The sequence below is a fragment of the Pongo abelii genome, chromosome X (assembly GCF_028885655.2).
Source record: "Pongo abelii isolate AG06213 chromosome X, NHGRI_mPonAbe1-v2.0_pri, whole genome shotgun sequence".
NCBI lineage: Eukaryota > Metazoa > Chordata > Mammalia > Primates > Hominidae > Pongo > Pongo abelii.
Window position 1 is genome coordinate 80384257 of NC_072008.2, and position 23964 is coordinate 80408220.

A 23964-nucleotide genomic window follows, 5' to 3' on the forward strand; every position below is an offset into this window, starting at 1 on the left:
GTATACATATGTAACAAACCTGCACGTTGTGCACATGTACTGTACAACTTAAAGTATAATAAAAAAAGAAAAAAAGCAACGCTATATATATATATATACACACACACACAAATTTATGTAGAATGGTATTTATTAAAATATCATGTGTACTAGTGCAGATTGGAAATGGTAATGTTTAAATAAATTACTGTATATCCATTATAAAAAAAATTCAGAGGAAGGGAGAATTTGTTCTCTCTGCCTGACTGCATGAGATAAGACATCAGACTGTCCTTAGACTGGGACTTATGTGATCAGGGTTCCTGGTTCTCAGAACTTCAGACTGAAACTGGAACTTACACTATTGGCTCTCAGGTTCTCAGGAGGCCTTTGGACTTGGAGTAGAACTTATACCATTGTTTCTGCTAGTGCTTATACTTTGGGCTCAAAGTAGGACTACACCGCCATCTTTCTTGGGTTTCCAGCTTGCTGATGGCAGAGAGTGGGACTTCTCAGCCTCCATAATTATGTGAGCTAATTCCTCAATATAAATAATGTAAATAATAATTTATATACATATACCTTATTGTTCTTTCTCTATAGAGAACCCTACTGATAGTTATTCCAAAGAAACAGAATTTTAGGAATGAGTTTTCTGAATTGGTTCTGAAGTTTCTGGAATTGGCTCTTCAATCTTATTAGTTTTGATGATGCTAATGACACTGTATCAAGTAATAAAGAGAGCACTGGTAATCTGTGGCATGATCTGGCAATGGAAATATGCAAAGTATCTTCAGTAGATGCTCTTAGTCAACCACTTATGAGAAGCAAGTAGCTGGGTGACTATATATGATAATATTTAACATTTTTGAAAAACAATGAATAAAATGAGGTTGGCTTGTAGCTTCTAACATGATTGAACAAAGTGCTAAAAGAAAAAGATGAGTTCAGGAATTCCCAGCCAAAGTGGTAGATAAATGACCTGAAAGCTTCTATGTATCTCCTAAAGGAGATGCTTATTGCATGTAGCCACAGGACTGAGATTGCTGAAAACCACAGAATTCCACCTGTAAATAGCTGAATTACAATGATAGCTGAACTCCCAGTCTTGTAGGGTGTCTACTGTTAAAATGAGGGCACTGATTTGTACAGAATTCGATCCTGTAAGTTAGGATGGGGATGTGTGGGAAGACCCTTATGGAGCCAGGGATACTGAGTGCCTAAATTCCAATGCATCTAATTTGCCAGGAGATGAGGCCTCCCTGCAACCAGTAGAAGTAGCTTCCAACTGCCCGTGGTATTGGCCTCTCCAATCCTGTCTGAAGGGATCAACCCTGCATTGCTTGAGGAAACTCAGGCCACTATACAAGACTATGTTGATTCTCCTCTGGACCCATCCCTCTTTGCTTCTAAGACCTATAATAAGAATCAAGCCCTAACAGATCCCTAAAGGTAAGGTACAAAGTGTGACCCACGAAGACATGTACTACACTCCAAAAGAACTACTCAAATTTTCTAATTTATACAGATAGAAATCAAGGGAACATAGGTGGAAACAAATACTAATGTTGGAAAAAACATAAAGTTGAATCTGGCCAAATTTAATGATAGGGGCCTACTAAGCAGAGATTCTCATTTTAATGTTGCAGCTCAGGGAGTTAGAAAGCATTCTAACAATTTGGTTGGTTGGTTTGCTAAAACACGATGAAAAGGTGGCCCACAGTGAGTGAACTGGAAATGCTGGTCCTGCCTTGGTTTAATGTTGAGGGGAGGATTCAAAGGCTTAAGGATAATGGAAGGTTAGAATAGTTCTGCTCACTCACACTGGGAAGGTATAGAAAATGTACCTTTCACTAACACTGTGAGAAATACATTTGTTTTTTTTTTTCTTTTTATTATTATTATTATTATTATTATTATTATACTTTAGGCTCTATGGTACATGTGCGCCACGTGCAGGTAAGTTACATATGTATACGTGTGCCATGCTGGTGCGCTGCACCCACCAACTCGTCATCTAGCATTAGGTATATCTCCCAATGCTATCCCTCCCCCCTCCCCCCACCCCACAACAGTCTCACATGGACACAGGAAGAGAAATACATTTGTAAAGAGAGCCCTGGTGACAAGGAAATTTGGAAAAGAAGTGTGTGGAAAGACTTCTCTGAATGGAAAAAAAGTGTGAAGATATTTGTATCTTGTGTGAATGCTCACTCATTGTTGATCACATGTCTTACTCCATTTGGGGCTGCTCTAACAAAGTACCATAGACTGGGTAGCTTCTAAACAACAAATTTATTCGCATGGTTCTTGAGGCTTGGAGTTCCAAGATCAAGGTACCAACAGCTTTAGTGCTCGTGAGGGCCTCTTTTATAGATAGTGCTTTCTTGCTGTGCCCTCTCATGGTGAAAGGGGCAAAGCAGCTCTCTGGAGCCTTATTATAAGGGCACTAATCACATTCATGAGGGTTCTACACTTATGACTTAACCACATCCCCAAAGACCTCACGTCCTAATATCATCCCCTTGGGGACAGGATTTCAATATATAAATTTTAGGGGCACACAAACATTTGAAAAATAGCACTACAGCAGAGAAGTATTTTAATAATCAAACAGACAGAATGACCTGTTCAATGATTACCAGTCAGCCTCTTTCCCCACCCACCCCAGTTACTGCCCAATGGGCTCATGAACAAAGTGGCCATGGTAGCAGGGATGGAGGTTACGTGGCTCAGCAATATTGACTTTCACTCACCAAGGCTGACCTGGCTACTGCCATTACTGGCAGCAGAGACCAACACTGAGTACCTGATATAGCACCATTCTCTGGGGTGATGAGCCATCAACCTGGTATCAGGTTGATTACATTGGAGTGCTTCTATCATAGAAGCGGCAGTGTTTTGTCCTTACTGGAATAGACACTTTGGATACAGGTTTGTCTTCCCTGCATGCTGCGCTTCTGCCAAAAGTGCCATCGATGGACTTACAAAATGTCTTATCCACCATCATGATATTCCACACAGCATTACGTCTGATCAAGGAACTCCCTTCACAGCAAGAGAAGTGCTGCAGTAGGCCCATGCTTGTGGAATTTACTGGTGTTACCACGTTCCCCATCATCCTGAAGCAGCTAGCTTGACAGAGTGATGACTTGGTCTTTTGAAGTGTCAGTTACAGTGCCAATACCTTGCAGGGCTGGGGCAAGATTTTCCCAAAAGCTGTATATGCTCTGAATCAGTGTCCAATATATGATGCTGATTCTCTGATAGTTAGGATTCACAGGTCCAGAAATCAAGGGGTGGAAATGGGAGTGGTACCACTCACCATTACCCTAAGTGACCCACTAACAAAATGTTTTCTTCCTGTTCCTGCAACCTTGTGCTTTGCTAGTCTAGAGGTGTTAGTCCTACAGGGAGGACTTCCACCAGGGGACACAACAATGATTCCATTGAACTGGAAGTTAAGCCTGCCACCCAGCCACTTTGGAATCCTCATATCTCTGAATCAATAGGACAAGAGGCAGGTGCAATATTGGCTGGGATAACTGATCCAGATTATGAAGTGTAAATTAGACTTAATAGTCCAATTTTGTTAGTGGGTAACTAAAGGTAATGGTGAGTGGTGCCACTTCCATTTCCACCCCTTGAGTCCTAGGTGGAAATCAAGGGGTGGAAATGGGATTGTAAACTGGTATAATAGACTTTTAGACTATTAAGTGTAAATTGGACTATTACTACTCTGCAATGGTGGAAAGAAAGACTATGTGAAGAATATGGGAGGTGCCTTAGGGCATCTCTTAGTATTACCATGCCCTGTGATTAGGTCAATGGAAAACCACAACAATCCAATTCAGGCAGGACTACTAATGACCCAGACTCTTCAGAACTGAAGATTTGGGTCACCATGTGAGGTAAAAAAAAACTACCAGCTGAGGTGCTTGCTAAAGGCAAAGGGAGTACAGAATGAATGGTGGGAGAAAGTAGCTATAAATACCAGCTATGACCATGTGACCAGTTACAGAAACAAGATCTGTTATTGTTATGGGTGTTTCCTTCTTATGTTGTTATGAATACAGTTGTGTGTGTGTATTTCAAATATCTTTGTTTTCTTCCTTCTCTTATTCCCTTATCATGTAACATAAGGTGTATTGACTTTACATCGTAGTATTTAAGTATTGTTAATTTTATATCATAGTATTTAAATAGTTTTTAATTAACAAAATAGCAAGGAGAAAAGTAAACTCACTCAAGAATACCTATTCTTCTGTGGAAGGGGTTAGTGTGTTTTCAGTTGAATGCATGATATTTGTATCATGTTAGGTAAAATTGTAACCTTGCTATTGTCTTTAAGTGGAGAGTATGGCTTAAGGAGATGTGTATGGGTGCCAAGTTGACAAGGGCTGGACTTGTGATAGTTAATTTTGTGTGTCAACTTCACTGGGTCATAGGGTACCTAGATATTGGGTTAAGTATTATTTCTAGGTGTCTCTGTGAAGGTGTTTCTGGGTGAGATTAGCATTCAAATCTAGACTGTGAAAGCAGACTGTCCTCCCCAATGCAGGTGGGCCTCATCCAATCCTTTGAGGACCTGAACAGAACAGAAATGTGGAGGATGAGAAAATTTGCTCTTGTTGCCTGACTGCATGAGCTGAGACATCAGTTTCCTGCCATTAGACTGGGGCTTACACCATCAGCACTACTGGTTCTCAAACCGTTTAACTCAGACTATAATTACATTACCAGCTTTCCTGATTCTCCAGCATGCAGATGGCAGACCGTGGGACTTCTCAGGTTCCAGAATCATTTGCTGATTCCTCATAATCTCTCTCTCTCTCTCTATACATACACACACACACACACAATTCTATTGGCTCTATTTATCTGGAGAATGCTGACTAATACACATGGCTAAATCCTTAACATTTAAGTCTTCAAATAGTATTTCCTCAGAGAAGCCTTTCCTATTACTGCCTATCCTGGGAGCTGCAAATACCTCAAGGTCCCAGAGAATAGTCAGTAGCAAAGGTACCATGGTAAGTACCATTACCCAGATTCAACAATTATCAACATTGTGTCACTTTTGTTTCACCTATCTCTTCCACTGGCTTTTTACTTGATCATTTTAAACAAATCCCAAACAGTGTGTCACTTCAAACCATAAATATTTCCATATGCATGAAGACTTTTAAAAATCATAACCACTACATTATTGCTCTAACAAAATTAACAGCAAGTCTTTAATATCATATAATACCAAGAACATAGTAAAATTTCCCCAATTGCCATATATCTTAACAAATATTTGCTGAATAAATGAACAAATGAATATGTGTCTGACAGTAAACTTTCTAAAGCCTTGAAATGTGAAACATAATCATCCTTATTAGAAACATTAGGATGACATATCAGAAGAACCATGGTTTTCAAACTTTTTAACATATTCCCCATACCTCTGTACATTTTCAAAATTTAAAAGGTGGAGAATTAGTTCAGCAAGTACTGTTTTAGTCATGCAGATGAAACCTAAGAGTAAAATTCTGTATTGGATATTTACTCAAGGAAAAAGAAGATATGTCTTTGCACAGATACTTACACAGTAATATTCATAGCAAATTGACTCATAATAACTAAACACTAGAAACAACCCAAGTATGTATCAACTAGTGAATGGATAAACTTTGATATATTCATACAATATAATGCTACTCAGCAATAAAAAAATACACAAAAAAGATGAATGAATCTTACAAACATTATGTTGAATAAAAGAAGCCAGACGCAAGAGTATATACTCTGTGATTCCAATTATATAAAATTTGAGAGCAGACAAAACTAATTTATAGTGAAAAGCTATCAGAATAGCGGCTGTCTGTGGGAAGTGGGGTGGGGTCGGATTGACTGGAAATGAGGCATGACAGAACTTTCTGAGGTGATGGCAATTTTATTGGGGGTTTAGTTACACAGATGTGTACACTTTTCAAAACACACGGAATTGTACCCTTAAGATTATGCATGTTTTTGTATGTAAATTTTACCAAAACAGAATAAAATATTTAGGTAGATGTCTTACTGATGTCAGCTATTTACTTTGAAATGCATCAGAAAAATAAGATGGCTTGACAAAAGATAAATAGAGGTATGCATATGTGGACAGATATGTGATATAGCAACATAGAAAAATGTTAGCAGAAGAATCCAGTTTGGGGTATATAGTTTGTTTACTATACAATTCTTCCAGCTTTGATATGTGTTTAAAATTTTTAAAAAATAAAATGTAGAGAAAAATCTCCATAGTGATTTTCAGAAGATGAGAGGAAAAAAAAGGGCTAGTTTGAGAACATATATGACTTAGCCTTTCTGAGATACTTGCTGAGCTGCCTCTCTAGCTGCCTTTCGATGAACTGACCTCCACTTCCAGTTCTTGTGTAAACCGGTAGCTTTTTGGCCATATCAACAAGCATCTGCTTCTGGACCTCAGGTCTCTCTTCATTTTCATAGCGCTCCTTGTCTGTGTAGGACAAGTGGAACTGGAAGCAGGAGTGAAAGGTAAGACTTTATTATCTAAAGTTAATAGAAAAGATTAAAACCAACAACAATAACTACTTTAATGAAATTATTTGTTACCTACCCTTGAAGCTCAGGTACCACTTGGTCTTATAATGTTCTCTGGGTAATTACTTCAATAATCTTGGCTTTTATCTCAATTATCAAAAGCATGAGATATGTGTATTGTTTTATAAAGATAATAAAACAGAGAGATTAAGTAACTTGCCTAAAGTTGCACTCAACTAACAAGTGGCAATGCTGGACCTCAAACTCAATTCATCTGATTTCAAGACTTGTCCCTTTCCATTGATTCATAATATGATGTTGCATACAGATGTGTAACACATTTTTGCCAGGGCCCTGTTGATAATTAACCATGCTTACCGAGTTGCAAGAGTCTTCATAGGTGACACTGATAACACCCTTGGAGAAGCCGGATGAGACTGCTTGTAACATTGTCTGCATATTTTAATCTTGTAAATAGGTGGAAATTTAGATATTCTCACTATTGAATACTTTTTTAGTCTGGTATGGAGCTTGTTGCCACAATAGTGCCACATTTTCCTAATCTTGCAAAAGATAAGCCAATGATCTTCAAAAGTAATATGAACCTGAAAGCATTTATTCTATCTGTGCCGCAGGGTAGACTGAGTTGAAAAAAAGGATCTGTGGTCAGAATTTCTGGGTTTAAGTCTCATCTCTATCACTTATAGAAAATCACTTTGCAAAATCAGACATTCTCAACCTGTTTCTTCATATGTAAAATAGAAGAAATAAAACCTATTTCATAATATTGGTGCAGAAGTGTCAGATAATAACAGGTAAATAAAAATCTCCTTTAGAAGTCTAATTTTTGAATTGTTTAAAAATATTTGATGTTGCTGCTAAGAGATTTTGTCACCACCAGGCCTACCTTACAAGAGCTCCTGAAGGAACCACTAAACATGGAAAGAAACAACTGGTACCAGCCACTGCAAAAACATGCCAAATTGTAAAGAGCATCGATGCTAGGAAGAAACTGCATCAATTAACGGGCAAAATAACCAGCTAACACCATAATGACAGGATCAAATTCACACATAACAATATTAACGTTAAAAGTAAACGGGCTAAATGCTCCAATTAAAAACAAAGACTGGCAAATAAGATAAAGAGTCAAGACCCATCAGAGTGCTGTATTCAGGAGACCCATCTCATGTGCAGAGACACACATAGGCTCAAAATAAAGGGATGGAGGAAGATCTACCAAGCAAATGGAAAGTGAAAAAAAAAAAAAAAAGCAGGGGTTGCAATCCTAGTCTCTGATAAAATAGACTTTAAACCAACAAAGATCAAAAGAGACAAAGAAGTCCATTACATAATGGTAAAGGGATCAATTCAACAAGAAGAGCTAACTAATCTAAATATATATGCACCCAATACAGGAGCACCCAGATTCATAAAACAAGTCCTAAGAGACCTAAAAAGAGACTTAGACTCCACACAATAATAATGGGAGATTTTAACACCCCACTGTCAATATTAGACAGATCAATGAGACAGAAGGTTAACAAGGATATACAGGACTTGAACTCAGCCCGGCACCAAGCAGACCTAATAGACATCTACAGAACTCTCCACCCTACATCAACAGAATATACATTCTTCTCAGCACCACATCACACCTATTCCAAAATTGACCACATAGTTGGAAGTAAAGCTCTCCTCAAATGTAAAAGAGCAGAAATTATAACAAACTATCTCTCAGATCACAGTTCAATCAAATTAGAACTCAGGATTAAGAAACTCACTCAAAACCGCACAACTACATGGAAACTGAACAACCTGCTCCTGAATGACTACTGGATAAATAATGAAATGAAGGCAGAAATAAAGATGTTCTTTGAAACCAATGAGAAGAAAGACACAACATACCAGAATCTCTGGGACACATTTAAAGCAGCGTGTAGATGGAAATTTATAGCACTTAAATGCCCACAAGAGAAAGCAGGAAAGATCTAAAATCAACACCCTCATATAACAATTAAAAGAACTAGACAAACAAGAGCAAACAAATTCAAAAGCTAGCGGAAGTCAAGAAACAGCTAAGATCAGAGCAGAACTGAAGGAGATAGAGACACAAAAAACCCTTCAAAAAAATGAATCCAGGAGCTGGTTTTTTTGAAAAGATCAACAAAAGCGATAGAGTGCTAGACTGCTAGCAAGACTAATAAAGAAGAAAAGAGACAAGAATCAAATAGACACAGTAAAAAATGATAAAGGGGATATCACCACCGATCCCACAGAAATACAAACTACCATCAGAGAATACTATAAACACCTCTACGCAAATAAACTAGAAAATCTAGAAGAAATGGATAAATTCCTCGACACATACACCCTCCCAAGACTAAACCAGGAAGAAGCTGAATCTCTGAATAGACCAATAACAGGCTCTGAAATTGAGACAATAATTAATAGCCTACCAACCAAAAAAAAAGTCCAGGACCAGACGGATTCACAGCCAAATTCTACCAGAGGTACAAAGAGGAGCTGGTACCAATCCTGAAATTATTTCAATCTATATAAAAAGAGGGAATCCTCCCTAACTCATTTTATGAGGCCAGCATCATCCTAATAGCAAAGGCTGGCAGTGACACAACAAAAAAAGAGAATTTTAGACCAATATCCCTGATGAACATCGATGTGAAAATCCTCAATAAAATACTGGCAAACTGAATCCAGCAGCACATCAAAAAGCTATCCACCAAGATCAAGTTGGCTTCATTCCTGGGATGCAAGGCGTAGTTCAACATATGAAAATCAATAAACGTAATCCATCACATAAACCGAACCAAAGACAAAAACCACGTGATTATCTCAATAGATGCAGCAAAGGCCTTTGACAAAATTCAGCAGCCCTTCATGCTAAAAACGCTCAATAAACTAGGTATTGATGGAACATATCTCAAAATAATAAGAGTTATTTATGACAAACCCACAGCCAGTATCATACTGAATGGGCAAAAACTGGAAGCATTCCCTTTGAAAATTGGCACAAGATAGGGATGCCCTCTCTCACCAGTCCTATTCAACATCATATTGGAAGTTCTGGCCAGGGCAATCAGGCAAGAGAATGAAATAAAGAGTATTCAAATAGGAAAAGAGGAAGTCAAATTGTCCCTGTTTGCAGATTGCAAGATTGTATATTTAGAAAACCCCATCGTCTCAGCCCAAAATCTCCTTAAGCTGATAAGCAACTTCAGCAAAGTCTCAGGATACAAAATTAATGTGCAAAAATCACAAGCATTCTTATACACCAATAACAGACAAACAGAGAGCCAAATCATGAGTGAACTCTCATTCACAATTGCTACAAAGAGAATAAAATACCTAGGAATCTTAATCCAATCTATCAATGATGGACATTAGGGTTGGTTCCAAGTCTGCTATTGTGAATGGTGCTGCAATAAACATACGTTTGCATGAGTCTTTATAGCAGCATGATTTATAATCCTTTGGGTATATGCCCAGTAATGGGATGGCTGGGTCAAATGGTATTTCTAGTTCTTGATCCCTGAGGAATCGCCACACTGTCTTCCACAATGGTTGAACTAGTTTACAGTCCCACCAACAGTGTAAACGCATTCCTATTTCTCTACATCCTCTGCAGCACCTGTTGCTTCCTGACTTTTTAATGACTGCCATTCTAACTGGTGTGAGATGGTATCTCATTGTGGTTTTGATTTGGGATGAGTTAATGGGTGGAGCACACCAACATGGCACATGTATACATATGTAACAAACCTGCACATTGTGCACATGTACCCTAGAACTTAAAGTATAATAATAAAAAATAAAAATGAAAAAATACCTAGGAATCCAACTTACAAGGGATGTGAAGGACCTCTTGAAGGAGAACTACAAACCACTGCTCAATGAAATAAAAGAGGACACAAACAAATGGAAGAATATTCCATGCTCATGGATAGGAAAAATCAATATCCTGAAAATGGCCATACTGCCCAGGGTAATTTAGAGATTCAATGCCATCCCCATCAAGCTACCAATGACTTTCTTCACAAAATTGGAAAAAACTACTTTAAAGTTCATATGGAAGCAAAAAAGAGCCCAAATTGCCAAGACAATCCTAAGCCAAAAGAACAAAGCTGGAGGCATCACACTACCTGACTTCAAACTATACTACAAGGCTACAGCAACCAAAACTGCATGGTACAGGTACCAAAACAGAGATATAGACCAATGGAACAGAACAGAGGCCTCAGAAATAACACCACACATGTATAACCATCTGATCTTTGACAAACCTGACAAAAACAAGAAATGGGGAAAGGATTCCCTATTTAATAAATGGTGCTGGGAAAACTGGCTAGCTAGATGTAGAAAGCTGAAACTGGATCCCTTCCTTACACCTTGTACAAAAATTAATTCAAGATGGATTAAAGACTTACAGGTTAGACCTAAAACCATAAAATCCCTAGAAGAAAACCCAGGCAATACCATTCAGGACATAGGCATGGGCAAGGACTTCATGACTAAAACACCAAAAGCAATGGCAACAAAAGCCAAAATTGACAAATGGGATCTAATTAAACTAAAGAGCTTCTGCACAGCAAAAGAAACCACCATCAGAGTGAGCAGGCAACCTACAGAATGGGGGAAAATTTTTGCAATCTACCCATCTGACAAAGGGCTAATATCCAGAATCTACAAATAACTCAAACAAATTTACAAGAAAAAATCAAACAATTCCATCAAAAAGTGGGCAAAGGATATGAACAGACACTTTTCAAAAGAAGACATTTATGCAGCCAAAAGACACATGAAAAAACGCTCATCATCACTGGTCATCAGAGAAATGCAAATCAAAACCACAATGAGATACCATCTCACACCAATTAGAATGGCGATCATAGAAACAACAGTTGCTGGAGAGGATGTGGAGAAATATGAACACTTTTACACCATTAGTGGGAGTGTAAACTAGTTCAACCATTGTGGAAGACAGTGTGGCGATTCCTCAATGATCTAGAACTAGAAATACCATTTGACACAGCCATCCCATTATTGGGTATATACCCAAAGGAATATAAATCATGCTACTATAAAGACACATGCACATGTATGTTTATTGTGGCACTATTCACAATAGCAAAGACTTGGAACCAACCCAAATGTCCAACAATGATAGACTGGATTAAGAAAATGTGGCACATATACACCATGGAATACTATGCAGCCATAAAAAAGGATGAGTTCATGTCCTTTGTAGTGACATCGATGAAGCTGGAAACCATCATTCTGAGCAAACTATCACAAGGACAGAAAACCAAACACCACATATTCTCACTCATAGGTGGGAATGGAACAATGAGAATACTTGGACACAGGGCGCGGAACATCATATACCAGGGCCTGTCATGGGGTGTGGGGCTGGGGGAGGCATAGCATTAGGAGAAATACCTAATGTAAGTGACAAGTTGATGGGCGCAGCACACCAACATGGCACATGTATAAATATGTAACAAACCTGCACATTGTGCAAATGTACCCTAGAACTTAAAGTATAATAATCAAAAAAAAATGGCGATAATTAAAAAGTCTGGAAACAACAGATGCTGGCAAGGATGTGGAGAAAGAGGAATGTTTTTATACTGTTGGTGGGACTGTAAATTAGTCCAACCATTGTGGAAGACAGTGCGGGGATTCCTCAAGGATCTAGAATCAGAAATATAATTTGACCCAGCAATCCCATTACTGGGTATAAAGAGACTGTTTTTGGAGACAATTACTGGCAGAATCCTCTGAGCAACGCTGCTCTATGACAACGTCTGTTCTCTGAGAGCAGTTGGGTCCAGCACTTCGCAAACATAACAGCAACAGGTGTCTCCCCTGTCAAGGCCACATACTATAAATTTAGACAGATCCAGGTTCAAGTCCCAACCACTTATGTAACATTTAAATTCTGTGACTTGGAGCATCTTGCTTAATTTCTCCAATATTTAATTTCCTCATCCAAGAAATAGAGATAATAATATCATCCCCATAATTACTGTTAAATGTAAAGCATTTAGCTGTGGTGTTTGGCACAGAGTAAGTACTCAACGAATGTTAGCTAAAATAATAAACATTAATAACATTAATAAACTGATATTTAGAAACAATCTAAAAAATATTTGATATTGCCAATGTTTTTAATTTTAACTCTTCTAGATGGTGTGTTGCATTAGTCTATTCTTGCAAACCATATCATTTGTAGTGGCATCTTATTGTGATTTTATTTTGTACTCCTTTGATTACTAATGATATTGAGCACCTTTTCATGAGTTTATTGGCCATTTGGATATCCTCTTGTGAAATAGCGTTTCAAGTCTTTGGTCCATTAAAAAAAGAATTGGGTTGTTTGTCTTTCTTTGGTATTAATTTGTAGAAATTCTTTATATATTTTGGATACTAGTCTTTGGTTGAATATTTTCTACCAGTCTGTGGCTTTCCCTTTTACTTCCTTTATGGTGGATTTTGATGGACAGAAGATCATGGTGGGAGTGGAGATTTATACAATTAGTTTGGAAAATTTTGTCATTATCTATTTACGCTAAATATATGCCTGTCTTATGACCCCAGCAATTTTATTCCTACTTATATACACAAGAAAAATGAATATCTGTGTGTATATGTGTGAGCATGTATTAAAGTTTTATTTACACGCACACACACACACACACACACACACACACAGAGTCTCTGATACACAGAGTCAGCCTTCCCTATGTATGGTTCCACATTCATGCATTCAACCAACTGGATTAAAAAAATATTTTTAAAATTAAAAATACAAGAAAAATAATATAAATAACAAACAATACAAAAACTATTTACATAGCATTTATAGTGTATTAGTATTGTAAATAATCTAGAGATGATTTAAAGTATGTAGGAGGGTGTGAATGGGTTACATGCAAATACCATGCCATTTCATGTAACGAACCTGAGCATCTGCGATTTTGGTATCTATGGGAGGTCCTGAAACCAATCCCCTGTGGGTACTGAGGAACAATTATATTTATATGCCAAAAGACATGTACAAGAATGTTCATTGGAGCTTTATTCATAACACACAAAAAAATGGAAACAAGTATACTTCAATGGCTGAATGGTTAAACCAAGTGTGATAAAAGGGAATAACTAACAGCAATCAAAGGAAATGAACTACTGAAAAATGCATCAACATGGATAAATTTGAAAAACACTGTGTTGAGTGAAAGGTACACATAGAATAGTACCAACTATGATTCCTTTTTTATGGACTTCAAAAACAGGCAAAACCAATCTATAGTGATAGAAGTTAGAGTAGTAGTTACCTCTAAGAGGAGGTTGGTTGAAAAGAGGCATGAAGATTTATGAGATACTAGAAATGTTTAAAATTTTAACCTGGATACTGATTACATAGTTATAATATATGGGGAAACATTCATCAAATTATTCTCTTTAAAACTTAATTCTGGGAGTAGAGTCTGTATGTTATACTTCAATAAAATAGCAGAACAAATAATAAAATATTTGAGATAATTTAAATATATCTAACTTAAAAGATTGGAAACATATAAAATCGAACACTGTGTTTTAAGAACCACACCTAGTGGTGCGTTTTTATGGTACTGTCATTCTCAGATAGAGTGAGAATTAAGTACCCGGCTGGGGTATGTGGAAATATGTAGGGGCATTTTTGGCTATTACAATGAATGTGGTGCACCATAGGCAATTAATCCTTAGCCTAGGGTGCTAAAGATTCTCCAATTAACTGAACAAATTCACACTATTTTTCCCAACCAAAGGTCAATAGGTGGTATGGGAGGGGCCTAGATGGCTGATTAGAAGCAGTGGTCCGTGGCACTCATGGAGAGGAATGAAAGTAGTGAGTGAGTTCAGCACCTTCAACTAAAATATACAGGTTCTCGCATTCGGACTGACTAGGTAAACAACTAGACCCATAGAGAATGAAGAAAAGCAGGGTGGGGAAATAGCCCTCCCAGGAGTGGCACAGAGCCAAAAAAAAAAAAAAACCCACCCCCAGCCAAGGGAATTGGTGAATGATTGTGCCACCCTGCTCAGGAAATCATGCTTCTCCCAGAGATCACTGCAACCCGCCGATAAGGAGATCCTCTGGTGATCCCATGCCACCAGGGCCTTGGGTCCGATACACAAAGCTGTGTGGAGTCACGGCAGAGCAGCTGCTCAGCCACACACAGAGACCCAGGAGTTTTACACACTCCAGCCCCAGTATCCCCAGCAAGGTGGGAGATCCATTTGTACATACACCTAAGAAGAGGGCTAAATCTAGGGAGTCAAGCAATGTCATTCTGCAGGCTCCACTTCCATAGCACTATACAAGCTAAGACCCACTGGCTTGTAATTCTAGCCAGCCAACTGCAACAGGCTGAAGTCTGCCTGAGATGAGATAAAATTTCTGTGGGAGGGGTGGCTGCCATCTCTGTGGTTCAGTCAGCTCAGCCATTCCAGCCTGCCAGCTTTGGAGAGTGCAAATGGTCCAGAAGAGGAAGGACCCCCCCACAGTGAAGCATACCTACTTTGCCAGGTTGTGGTCAGGCTGCTTCTATAAGCAGGACCCCAATCCATTCCTCCTCACTGGGTGGAGCTTGTCTGTGGGGACTTCAGCCACTCCAGCCAGGGTAATACAGAGAGAGCTCTGATTTCTCCCTGGGACAGAGCTCCTGGGGGATGGGGCAGCTACCATATCTGCAGTTCAGTGAACTCAGCCATTTCAGCCTCCAGTTTTAGAGAGTGAAAATTGTCCCAATGAGGAAGGGTCACTTTGGAAAATTTTGGACTTATCTATTTACACTAAATATATACAACACAATGCAGGAGAGCTGCTTTGGCAGATCATGGCCAGACTGCTTCTGTTTGTTTGTTTGTTTGTTTGTTTGAGACACAGTTTCACTCTTATTGCCCAGGCTGGAGTGCAATGGCACAATCTCGGCTCACTGCAACCTCTGCCTCCCAGGTTCAAGCAATTTTCCTACCTCAGCCTCCCAAATAGCGGGGATTACAGGCATGGGCCATGATGCCTGGCTAATTTTGTATTTTTAGTAGAGACAGGGTTTCTCCATGTTGGTCAGGCTGGTCTCGAACTCCCGAACTCAGGTGATCTGCCTGCCTTGGCCTCCTGAAGTGATGGGATTACAGGCGTGAGCCACCAGGACTGGCCAGACTGCTTCTTTAAGTGGGACCCCAACCCATTTCTCCTCACTCGGCAGGACCTCCCTGTGAGGTCTTCAGCCACTCCACCTAGGGTTATAGGGACAGAGCTCTGAACTTTCCCTGGGATGGAGCTCCCAGGGGGAGGGGTGGCTGTCATCTCTGTGGTGCAGTTGATTCAGCCATTCCAGTCTGCTGGCTTTGCAGAGTCCAAATTTTCTGGACAAGGACGGGTTCCCTCCAGTAGAGCAAACCTGCTCTACCAAAAAGCATCCAGACTGCTTCTTTAAGTGGGTCCCTGTTTCCACTCCTCCTGACTGGGTGAAACTTCCCAAAAGGGGTCTCGAGATACCTCCTATAGGTGCATTTGGGCCAGAAACAGGTCATTACCCCCCTGGGATGGAGCTTCCAGAGGAAAGAGAAGGCTGCCATCTTTGCTGTTTCACAGCCTTCACTGGTGATACATCCAGGTATGAAAAAAAAAAAAAAATGAGGCAAGTAGGGTCTGGAGCAGACCTGCAGCAAACCACAGCAGCCCTATAGGAGAGTGGCCTGACTGTTAAAAGGAAAACAAACAGAAAACAACAACATCAACAGAAAAGACCCCACAAAAAACTCATTCAAAGGTCAGCAACCTCAAAGATCGAAGATAGATAAGCCCACAAATATGAGAAATAATCAACACAAAAATGCTGAAAACAAAACGTCAGTGTCTCTACTCCTTCAAATGAATGCAACACCTCTAGAGCAAGGGCATAGAACTGGGCTAAAGTTAAGATGCCTGAATTGACAGAAGTAGGCTTCAGAAGGTGGGTAATAACAAACTTCACTCAGCTAAAGGAGCATGTTGTAACCCAATGCAAAGAGGCTAAGAATCATGATAAAACAATACAGGAGCTGATAGCCAGAATAGCCAGTTTAGAGAGGAATATAACCGACATGATGGAGCTAGAAAATACAATATGACAACTTTACAATGCAATCACAAGTATCAATAGCAGAATAAATAAAGCAGAGGAAGGAATCTCAGAGCTTGAAGACTATCTTTCTGAAATAAGACAGACAAGAATAGGGAATAAAGAATAAAATGGAATGAATAAAATCTGGGAAATATGGAATTAAATATAAAGAGAGCAAACGTACAACTGATTGGGGTACCTGAAAGAGATGGCATGAATTGAATCAAGTTGGAAAATATATTTCAGGATATCATCCAGGAGAACTTACCCAGCCTAGCAAGACAGGCCAACATTCAAATTCAGGAAATGCAGAGAACCTCAGTAAGATACTCCATGAGAAAATCAATTCCAAGACACATAATCATCAGATTCTCCAAGGTTGAAATAAAGAAAATATTCAGGGCAGCCAGAGCACAATGCCACGTTACCTACAAAGGAAAGTAGATCAGACTAACAGCAGATCTCCCAGTGGAAACCCTAAAAGCCAGAAGAGATTGGGGCCAATATTCAACATTTTTAAAGAAAATAATTTTCAGCCCAGTATTTGACACCTACCAAACTAAGCTTCCTAACTGAAGGAGAAATAATATCCTTTTCAGACAAGAAAATGCTGAGGGAATTAATTGCCACCAGGCCTGCCTTGCAAGAACTCTTGAAGGAAGCACTAAATATGGAAAGGGAAGACTGTTACAAGCCACTACAAAAACACACTGAAGTACACGGACCAGTGACACTATGAAATGACCACATAAACAAGTCTGCAAAATAGTCAGCTAGCTTCATGATGACAGGATCAAACTCACACATAACAATATTAACCTTAAATGTAAACGGGCTAAATGTCTCAATTAAAAGACACAGACTAGAAAGCTGGACAAAGAGCCAAGACCCATTGGTATGCTGTCTTCAAGAGCCCCATCTCAAGTGCAAAGACACACATAGGCTCAAAATAAAGGGATGGAGGAAAATTTACCAAACAAATGAAAAACAGAAAAAAGTAGAGGTTACAATCCTAGTTTCTAACAAAACTGACTTTAAACCAACAAAAATAAAAAAAAGACAAAGAAGGACATTACATAATGGAAAAAGGTTCAATTCAACAAGAAGAGCTAACTATTCTAAATATATATGCACCAAATATTCATAATGCAAGTTCTTAGAGATCTACAAAAAGACTTAGATTCCAACACAGTAATAGTGAAAGACTTTAACACTCCACTGACAGTATTAGTCAGATCATCAACACAGAAAATTAACAAGGATATGCAGAACCCGAACTCATCTCTGGATCAAGAGGACCTGATAGATATCTACAGAACTCTTCAGCCAGAAACAACAGAATATACATTCATCTCATTGCCACATGGCACTTACTCTAAAATTGAGCATATAAACGGAAGTAAAACACTCCTCAGCAAATGCATAAGAACTGAAATCATAACAGTCTCTCAGACCAAAACATAATAAATTAGAGCTCAAGATTAAGAAATTGACTCAAAACCACACCACTACATGGAAATTGAACAACCTGCTCTTGAATGACTATTGGGCAAATAATCACATTAAGACAGAAATCAACAAGTTCTTTGAAACTAATGAGAACCAAAAGACAATGTACCAGAATCTCTGGGACACAGCTAAAACAGTGTTAAGAGGGAAATTTATAGCACTAAATCCCCACACCAAAAAGCTAGAAAGATCTCCAATTGACACCCTAACATCACAACTAAAAGAACTAGAGAACCAAGAGCAAAGAAACACCAAAGCTAGCAGAAGATGAGAAATAGCCAAGATCAGAGCTGAACTGAAGGAGATAGACACGAAAAAACTCTTCAAAAAAAAAATAAACAAATCAAGGGTTTTTTAAATTAATCGAATAGATAGACCACTAGCCAGAATAATAAAGAAGGAAAGAGAGAAGAATCAAATAAACACAATCAGAAATGATCAGGGGATATCACCACTGATCCCACAGAAATACAAACAACCATCAGAGAATATTATAAAACCTCTATGTACATAAACAAGAAAATCTAGAATAAATTTCGGGGTACATACACCCTCCCAAGACTGAACAAGGAAGAAATTAAATCCTTGAACAGACCAATAATGAGTTCTGAATTTGAGGCAGTAATAAACAGCCTACCAACCAAAAAAAAAGCCCAGGACCAGATGAATTTACAGCTGAATTCTACCAGAGTTACAAGGAAAAGCTGGTATCATTTCTATTGAAACTATTCCAAAAAATTGAAAAGGAGAGACTCTTCCCCAACTCATTCTGTGAGGCTAACTTCATCTTGATACCAAAACCTGGAAGAGATACAACAAATTCTGCACAGCAAAAGAAACTACTATCAGAGTGAACAGGCAACCTACAGAATGGGAGAAAATTTTTGCAATCTACTTATCTGACAAAGGGCTAATATCCAGAATCTATAAAGAACTCAAATTTACAACAACAACAACAACCCCATCAAAAAGTGGGTAAAGGATATGAACAGATACTTCTCAAAAGAAGACATTTATGCAGCCAAAAAACACATGAAAAAACTGCTCATCATCACTGGCCATCAGAGAAATGCAAATCAAAACCACAATGAGATACCATCTCACACCAGTTAGAATGGTGATCATTCAAAAGTCAGGAAACAACAGGTGGGATGTGGAGAAATAGGAACAATTTTACACTGTTGGTGGGACTGTAAACTAGTTCAACCATTGTGGAAGTCAGTGTGGCAATTCCTCAAGGATCTAGAACTAGAAATACCATTTGACCCAGCCATCCCATTACTGGGTATATACCCAGAGGATTATAAATCATGCTGCTATAAAGACACATGCACACATATGTTTATTGCGGCACTATTCAGAAAAGCAAAGACTTGGAACCAACCCAAATGTCCATCAATGATAGACTGGATTAAGAAAATATGGCACATATACACCATGGAATACTATGCAGCCATATAAAAGGATGAGTTCATGTCCTTTGCAGGGACACAGATGAAGCTGGAAACCATCACTCTCATCAAACTATCGCAAGAACAAAACACCAAACACCGCATGTTCTCACTCATAGATGGGAATTGAACAATGAGAATACTTGGACACAGGAAGGGGAACGTCACACACCAGGGCCTGTTGTGGGGTAGGAGGAGGGAGGAGGGAAAGCATTAGGAGATATACCTAATGTAAATGATGAGTTTAATGGGTGCAGCACACCAACATGGCACATATATACATATGTAACAAACCTGCACATTGTGCACATGAACCCTAGAACTTAAAGTATAATAAAATAAAATAAAAAAAATAAACTCACAAAAAAATAAAAATAAAAACTGCTACCTCCTGCTTGTAAAAAAAAAAAAAAAAAAAGAAAACATCAGGCCAATATCCTTGATAAACATTGATGTAAAAATCCTAAATAAAATACTGGCAAAATGAATCCAGCAGCATATCAAAAAGCTATTCACAACAATCAAGATGGCTTCATCCCCAGATACAAGGTTGGTTCAACATATGCAAACCAATAAATGTGATTCATCATATAAACAGAACTAAAGACAAAAACCACATCATTATCTCAACAGATGCAAGCCTATGATAAAATTGAACATCTCTTCATGTTTAAAACTCTCAATAAACCAGGTATTGAAGGAACATACCTCAAAATAATAAGAGCCCTTTATCACAAACCCACAGCTAATATCATACTAAGTGGGCAAACCTGGAAGCATTTCCCTTGAAAACTGGCACAAGATAAAGATGCCCTCTCTCACCACTTCTCTTCAACATATTATTGGAAGTTCTGGCCAGGGCAATCAGGCAAGAGAAAGAAATAAAGGGCATTCAAATAGGAATAAAGGAAGTCAAGCTATCCTTGTTTGCACATGACATGATCCTATATGTAGAAAACCCTATTGTCTCAGCTCAAAAGTTTCTGAAGCTGATAAGCAACTTCAGCAAGGTCTCAGGATACAAAATTAATGTGCAAAAATCACTAGCCTTCCTATACATCAACAACTGGTAAGTAGAGAACCAAATTAGAAATGAAATCTCATTCACAATTGTCACAAAAAGAATAAAATACCTAGGAATACAGCTAACAAGAGAAGTGAAGGACTTCTTCAAGGAGAACTACAAACCACTGCTCAACAAAATCAGAGAGGACACAAACAAATGGAAAAACATTCCATGCTCATGAGATAGGAAGAGTCAATATCGTGAAAATGGCCAAACTGCCCAAAGTAATTTATAGATTGAATGCTATTCCCATTAAACTACCATTGGCATTCTTCACAGAATTAGAAAAAACTATTTAAAAATTCATATGGAACCAAAAAAGAGCCTGAATAGCTAAGACAATCCTAAGAAAAAAGCTAAAGGCATCATGCTACAGACTTCAAGCTATACTACAAGGCTACAGTAACGAAAACAGCATGGTATGGGTACAAGAACAGACATATAGACCAATGGAACAGAAAACAGAACACAGAAATAAGACCACACACCAAAAACATGTGATCTTTGACAAACCTGACAAAAACTAGCAATGCGGAAAGCATTCCCTATTTTGTAAATGATGCTGGGAGTGCTGGCTAGCTATATGCAGAAAACTGTAACTGGACCCCTTCCTTACACCTTATATAAAAGTTAACTCAAGATGGATTAAAAGATTTAAGTATAAAACCTGAAACTATAAAAACCCTAGAAGAAAATCCAGGCAATACTATTCAGGACATAGGCAGAGGCAAATATTTCATGATGAAAACACCAAAAGCAATTGCATCAAAAGAAAAAATTGACAAATGGGATGTAATTAAAGAGTTCCTGCACAGCAAAAGAAACCATTGTCAGAGTGAACACACATCCTAAAGAATGGAAGGAAAGTTTTACAATCTCTCCATCTAACAAAGGTCTAATATCCAGAGCCTATTACACAAGGAACTTACATTTCTAAGAAAAAAACAAACAACCTTATTAAAAAGTGGGCAAATGACATGAACAAACACTTCTCAAAAGAAGACATACATGTGGCCAAAACAAACATGAAAAGAAAAAAAAGCTCAACATCACTGATTATTAAACACAAATCAAAACCACAAAGAGATACTATCTCACGCCAGTCAGAATGGCTATTACTAAAAAGTCAAAAGCAACAGATGCTGACAAGGTTGCAGATAAAAGAATGCCTTTACACTGTTGGTGGGAGTGTAAATTAGTCCCACCATTGTGGAAGATAGTGTGGCGATTCCTTGAAGACCTAGAGCCAGAAATACCATTTGACCCAGCAACCCTATTACTTGGTATATACCCAAAGGAATATAAATTATTTGAGTTTAAAGATACATGCATTAATTGTAAGTTTCCTGAGGCCTGCCCAGTCATGTGTAACTGTGAGTCAATTAAACCTCTTTTCTTCAAAAATAAATAAATAAATAAAGATACATGCATGCATATGTTCACTGCAGCACTATTCTCAATAGCAAAGACATGAAATCAACCTAAATGTCCATCAATGATAGACTGGATAGAGAAAATGTGGCATATATATATAACCATGGAATACTATGCAGCCATAAATTGGAAGGAGATCATGTCCTTTACAGGGACATGGGTGGAGTTGGAAGGCATTATCCTCAGCAAACTAACACAGGAACAGATAACCAAACACCATACATTCTCACTTATAAGTGGGAGCTGAACAATGTGAACACATGGACACAGGAAGAGGAACAACACACACTGGGGCCTGTTAGGGGTCGGGGGAGGGACAGCATCAGGAAGAGCAGCTAATGGGTGCTGGAATTCACACCTAGGTTATGGGATTATCTGTGCAGCAAAGCACCATGGCAAACATTTACCTGTATAACAAACCTGCATATCCTGCACATGTACCCTTGAACTTAAAATAAAAGTTTAAGACAAAGAAAAAAACAAAAGTCAATAAATTGATATTATAAAACAGTAGCTAAATGAACTAAATACTGTAAGGTAATATAAAAAACAACTGGTTATTTTGTTTACTTAGAAGAACAGTTATACTGGTTAAGACAAAATTATAAGGTTTTAAAAATTCTTTTTAACATTATAATTAAAAGTAGCAACTTGTGGTGGCACTTTAATTTCTGGGTCGTTCTTGGGAATATAACTTCCTTATAGTACACTGCACCTACTTGAAAGGCACAGGAAGAGGACTTTCTATTTGTATGTGATAAATATCTCGTGTCTACTCAACAAACTGGATTTGGTTTGGAATAAGATGTCAGGCCTGGATGCCCTAATTCTGGCACTAACAAGCCTTATTGAAAACTCATAATACAATGAGTCAGTAAATGCATTTTGGATGAGGCAATTGATAATAGATTGGGATGTACTTGGTATTAAAGAATGTAATATTATGGCTATTAAATTGGCCCAATGTACTCTCCTTTTCTTTTTACAAGTTAAAAATAATAAAGATGTGGTCTTAAATGTTAGATATTTGTAGTGCATTTCTAAATTCTGTCATCGTCTCACCCAGGTTAGGGCTATGAAATTCCCAAACAATCAGACTTTCTACTGGCCTACAAGCTTCATAAGTTGATGACGACAGTCATTTTTATTTAGGCAAAATTCACATAACATAAATTCCATTGAAAGTGTCCATTTTATAGTGTACAATTCAGTAGCATTTAGTACAGAGTGTTGTGCAACCATTACCACTATCTAGTTCCAGAACAGTTTCATCTCCCCAAAATGAAACGCCATACCTAATAACAGTTATTCTCCATTTCTCTCTATCCCCAGAGCCTGGCAACTATTAATTTGCATTCTGTCTCTATGGATTTACCTTTCTGGATATTTCACATAAATGTAATCAAAACTATGTGGCCTTCAGTGTCTGGTGTCTTTCAACTGGCATATATATATATATATATTTTTTTTTTAAGACAGAGTTTTGCTCTTTGTTGCCTAGGCTGGAGTGCAATGGCACAATCTCGGGTCACTGCAACCTCTGCCTCCTGGGTTCAAGCGACTCTCCTGCCTCTGCCTCCCGAGTAACTGGGATTACAGGCATGCACCACCATGCCCGGCTAATTTTGTATTTTTAGTAGAAACGGGGTTTCTCCAAGTTGGTCAGGCTAGTCTCGAACTCCCGACCTCAGGTGATCCGCCTGCCTCGGCCTCTCAAAGTGCTGGGATTACAGGCATGAGCCACGTGCCCAGCCCTGGCATAATGTTTTCAAGGTTCATCCGTGTTGTACCATGTATCCGT

General features: G+C 38.4%; 1 protein-coding gene across 5 annotated transcripts in view; it reads right to left on the reverse strand.

The window, feature by feature from the left end:
- ZDHHC15 (zinc finger DHHC-type palmitoyltransferase 15) overlaps positions 1-23964 on the reverse strand; it is a 158742-nt gene that overhangs the window by 78194 nt on the left and 56584 nt on the right. For all 5 annotated transcript variants that reach the window (XM_054544748.2, XM_054544747.2, XM_054544744.2 and 2 more), the window contains one exon: positions 6386-6506. In XM_054544748.2, the coding sequence (XP_054400723.1) occupies positions 6386-6506 (121 nt within the window). The remainder of the gene's footprint in view (positions 1-6385; positions 6507-23964) is intronic.